Genomic DNA, 5,657 nt, shown 5'->3' with positions numbered 1-5,657 from the left:
AGAGTGCATTGCTTTGGTCCATGGGGTTTTTGTGCATGGAAAGAGTGCATTGCATTAAGGGTCCATGTACAGAGGACCCTTTGGACTAAGAGAACACACTCTTAGTATGCCCAGTGGAACTTTTAATCCAATGCACTCTGTCCATGCACAATGACCCCATGGGCCAAGGCAATTCACTCTTACAATATACAGATAACCCCCTTGAACTAAGGCAATGCACTCTGTCCATGTACAGAGGACCCCTTGGACTAAGAAAACACACTCTTAGTATGCCCAGTGGAACCTTTAATGCAATGCACCCTGTCCATGCACAAAAACCCCATGGACCAAGGCAATGCACTCTGACTATGCACAGTGGAACCCTTTAACCAAGGCAATGCACTCTGCCCATGCACAAAGGACCCCTTGGACTAAGAGAACACACTCTTAGTATGTCCTCTGTGCATAGTAAGAGTGCATTGCCTTTGTGCATGGACAGAATGCATGGCCTTAATCCTATGATCCTGTGTGCATGGGCAGAGTGCATGGCCTTAATTCAAGCCCCCCTCTCCCCCACCCCCCTGTGCATGGGCAGAGTGCATGCCCTTGGCCCAAGGGCTCCCCTGTGCATGGGCAGAGCGTCTCGGTATGTCCCTGCGAGCCAAGATGGAGCCAGGCAGGTAAGCTGCCCAGCAGTGGGGGAGGAGGAAGGGAAGGAGGAGGAGGAGCCGGAGGGAGGGAGGGGCGGAGGGAGGGGCGAGGGGGAGGCGACGGTGGCGAGTGAAGCTCCTGGCCGGGCTAGCCACCAGCTCCCCCAACCAACCCCTTGCAAGCAAGGCTCCCTCCCTGCCCAGGTGAGCACCTTTCCCCTTGCAAAGCACTCCCAGTGGAGCTCCCACCTGGCTGGGCAGGGGGCACCTGTCCCTTGCAGGTGGGGAAGGGGAAGGGGCCCCCATCCTGCCTTGGCTCTCTGGTTGATCCCCCTTCTAGCCAGGTAAGCAAGGCTTGGCAGCCAGCCTCCCTCCCTCCTTGGTCTTGCAATCCCCAACAAGGAGTGGGTGGTTGTTGTTGTTGTTGTTGTTTGTGTTGCTCTGCATCCCTTCCTTTGCATGGCAAGAGCAGAGAGACAGACCCAGAGATTGCCTGGGGTTGAACTAGGTCAGCTTTGGGTTCAAAACAGACCTAGTGAAACTTTAAAAGTGCAACATCACTTGGGTCCAAAACTCTATTATTATTATTGTTATTATTATTATTATTAGATACACAACAAGATTAGTACACAGCAAACAAGATCCCTATGCTGGCTTTTGTATATAGTATTATATTGTATATTATTATTATTATTATTATTATTATTATTAGAGTTCATGCCATTATTATTATTGTTATTATTATTATGAGTTTATGCCATTATTATTATTATTATTATTATCATTATTATTATTAGTAGTAGTACACAGCAAACAAGATCCCTATGCTGGCTTTTGTATATAATATAATATTGTATATTATTATTATTATTATTATTATTATTCATGCCATTATTATTATTATTATTATTATTATTATTATTAGATACACAACAAGATTAGTACACAGCAAACAAGATCCCTATGCTGGCTTTTGTATATAATATTATATTGTATATTATTATTATTATTATTATTATTAGAGTTCATGCCATTATTATTATTATTATTATTACTACTAGATACACAACAAGATTAGTACACAGCAAACAAGATCCCTTTGCTGGCTTTTGTATATAATATTATATTGTATATTATTATTATTATTATTATTATTATTATTATTATGAGTTCATGCCATTATTATTATTATTATTATTATTATTATGAGTTCATGCCATTATTATTATTATTATTATTATTATTATTATTATTAGATACACAACAAGATTAGTACACAGCAAACAAGATCCCTTTGCTGGCTTTTGTATATAATATTATATTGTATATTATTATTATTATTATTATTATTATTATGAGTTCATGCCATTATTATTATTATTATTATTATTATTATTATGAGTTCATGCCATTATTATTATTATTATTATTATTATTATTATTATTAGATACACAACAAGATTAGTACACAGCAAACAAGATCCCTTTGCTGGCTTTTGTATATAATATTATATTGTATATTATTATTATTATTATTATTATTATTATGAGTTCATGCCATTATTATTATTATTATTATTATTACTAGACACACAACAAGATTAGTACACAGCAAACAAGATCCTTATGCTGGCTTTTGTATATATTATTATTATTATTATTATTATGAGTTCATGCCATTATTATTATTATTATTATTATTATTATTATTATTATTAGATACACAACAAGATTAGTACACAGCAAACAAGATCCCTATGCTGGCTTTTGTATATAATATTATATTGTATATTATTATTATTATTATTATTATTAGAGTTCATGCCATTATTATTATTATTATTATTACTACTAGATACACAACAAGATTAGTACACAGCAAACAAGATCCCTTTGCTGGCTTTTGTATATAATATTATATTGTATATTATTATTATTATTATTATTATTATTATTATTATTATTATGAGTTCATGCCATTATTATTATTATTATTATTATTATGAGTTCATGCCATTATTATTATTATTATTATTATTATTATTACTACTAGATACACAACAAGATTAGTACACAGCAAACAAGATCCCTTTGCTGGCTTTTGTATATAATATTATATTGTATATTATTATTATTATTATTATTATTATTATGAGTTCATGCCATTATTATTATTATTATTATTATTATTATTATTATTACTAGACACACAACAAGATTAGTACACAGCAAACAAGATCCTTATGCTGGCTTTTGTATATATTATTATTATTATTATTATTATTATGAGTTCATGCCATTATTATTATTATTATTATTATTATTATTATTATTATTATTATTACTAGATACACAACAAGATTAGTACACAGCAAACAAGATCCCTATGCTGGCTTTTGTATATAATATTATATTGTATATTATTATTATTATTATTAGAGTTCATGCCATTATTATTATTATTATTATTACTAGATACACAACAAGATTAGTACACAGCAAACAAGATCCCTTTGCTGGCTTTTGTATATAATATTATATTGTATATTATTATTATTATTATTATTATTATTATTATGAGTTCATGCCATTATTATTATTATTATTATTATGAGTTCATGCCATTATTATTATTATTATTATTATTATTATTATTATTAGATACACAACAAGATTAGTACACAGCAAACAAAATCCCTATGCTGGCTTTTGTATATAATATTATATTGTATATTATTATTGTTGTTGTTGTTATTGTTATTATGAGTTCATGCCATTATTATTGTTGTTGTTTTGTTGTTATTTTATTGACACAAAAACGCAGTATGTCACAGCAAACGAGCTATATATGCTTATTGTTATTATTATTATTATTATTATTATTATTATTGACCCAAGACTGCATCCATTATTATTGTTGTTGTTGTTGTTGTTGTTGTTGTTTTGTTGTTGTTGTTGTTTTGTTGTTGTTATTTTATTGACACAAAAACACAGTATGTCACAACAAACGAGTTATATATGCTTATTGTTATTGTTATTATTATTATTATTGACCCATGACAGCATCCATAATAATAATAAAAATAATAATAATGGATCCAAGACTAGATCTATAATAATAATTATTATTATTATTATTGGCCCAAGACTGGATCTATAATAATGATAATAATAATACATCCAAGAATGGATCAATAATAATAATAATAATAATAATAGATGCAAGACTGGATCAACAACAACAACAACAACAACAACAACAATAATAATAATAATGGATCCAAGACTGGATCTGTAATAATAATAATAATAATAATAATAATAATAATAATAATAGACCCAAGACTGGATCAATAATAATAATAATAATAAAATAATGGATTCAAGATTGGATCTGTAATAATAATAATAATAATAATAATAATAATGACCCAAGACTGGATCAATAATAACTCCCATTATTCCATAGCACTGTGCCATGGCAGTGCAAGTGGGGCCAAACCGCATTAACTCTACAGTGCAGATGGAAAGAGGCTCTTGCGTCTGTCCTCTAAGCCGTGATGCAACTCTATCTGTCGAATTGGCGCATGGGTTGCACCCACCGACATGCCGGTTCTTGCTTTGCTGGGAGCATCTGCCCGGTGGAACCTGTTTGGGAGCCAGAGTGATGCAGGGATCCCAAATCTCCAGGGTGTGTCTATACGGCGGCATTAATCCAGTTTTGACACCCCTTGTATTGCCGCAACTCAATGCTATGGGTTGTATAGGGTCGCCTTTGGGGTGGAGGCTGCCTTCTGGACATTAGCAAGGTTGGAAAGGATCCTAAAGGCCATCCAGTCCAACCTTATTCTGTCTGGTGGGAAGGCACAACCCGAGCCCTCCCGACAGATGGCCATCCAGCCTCTGCTTAAATTTTTTCCAAGAAGGAGACATGACTGGACTTGAAGTATATTCCATATCCAAGCCCTCCATAGGACTCTACAGAAGGCATATTCAGCTGTCTCATATATATATATATATATATCTCACATGCATACACATATTGAATGCCTATATGCCTATATATATATGCATATATATATACAGACACATGTATATATGCAACTCTCTCTCTATATATATATATATATTTATATACATACATGCATACACATACACATTTTGAATGCCTATATGCCTATATATATATATATACATATATATATACACATACATGTATATATGCAACCCCCCTCTCTCTATATATATATTTATACATACACATGCATACACATACATGTATTGAATGCCTATATGCCTATATATATATGCATATTTATATACACAAACATGTATATATGCAACTCTCTCTCTATATATATATTTATATACATACACATGCATACACATACACTTATTGAATGCCTATATGCCTATATATATACATATATATATATACACACATACATGTATATATACAACCCTCCTCTCTCTATATATATATACATACACATGCATACACATACACATATTGAATGCCTAAATGCCTATATATATATAAATATATACATACACATGTATATATGCAACACACTCTCTCTATATATATATACATACACATGCATACGCATACACATATTGAATGCCTATATGCCTATATATATATACATATGTATATATACACACATATACACATATTGAATGCCTATATGCCTATATATACACACACACATGTATATATGCAACTCTCTCTCTATATATATTTATATACATACACATACACATATTGAATGCCTATATGCCTATATATATATACATATATATACACACATGTATATATGCAACACCCCCTCTCTCTCTATATATATACATACACATGCATACACATACACATATTGAATGCCTATATGCCTATACATATATACACACACACACATGTATATATGCAACCCTCTCTCTCTCTCTCTCTCTCTCTCTCTCTATATATATATATATATACATACATACACATGCATACACATACACATATTGAATGCCTATATGCCTATA

The 5,657-nt window shown here is 32.1% G+C and overlaps 1 protein-coding gene across 1 annotated transcript in view; it reads left to right on the top strand.

Moving 5' to 3' along the window:
- Window positions 1-599: 599 nt before the first annotated feature.
- LOC132782268 (kinesin light chain 3-like) overlaps window positions 600-5,657 on the top strand; it is a 37,146-nt gene continuing 32,088 nt past the window's right edge. Inside the window, exon 1 of the mRNA XM_067461117.1 lies at window positions 600-659. Within this exon, the coding sequence (XP_067317218.1) occupies window positions 609-659 (51 nt within the window). The 5' untranslated portion in view covers window positions 600-608. The remainder of the gene's footprint in view (window positions 660-5,657) is intronic.

The sequence above is a fragment of the Anolis sagrei genome, chromosome X, assembly GCF_037176765.1.
Source record: "Anolis sagrei isolate rAnoSag1 chromosome X, rAnoSag1.mat, whole genome shotgun sequence".
NCBI classification, from domain to species: Eukaryota; Metazoa; Chordata; class Lepidosauria; order Squamata; family Dactyloidae; genus Anolis; species Anolis sagrei.
The sequence above is the reverse complement of the archived record's forward strand: the minus strand, read 5'-3'. Positions and strand labels throughout refer to the sequence as shown.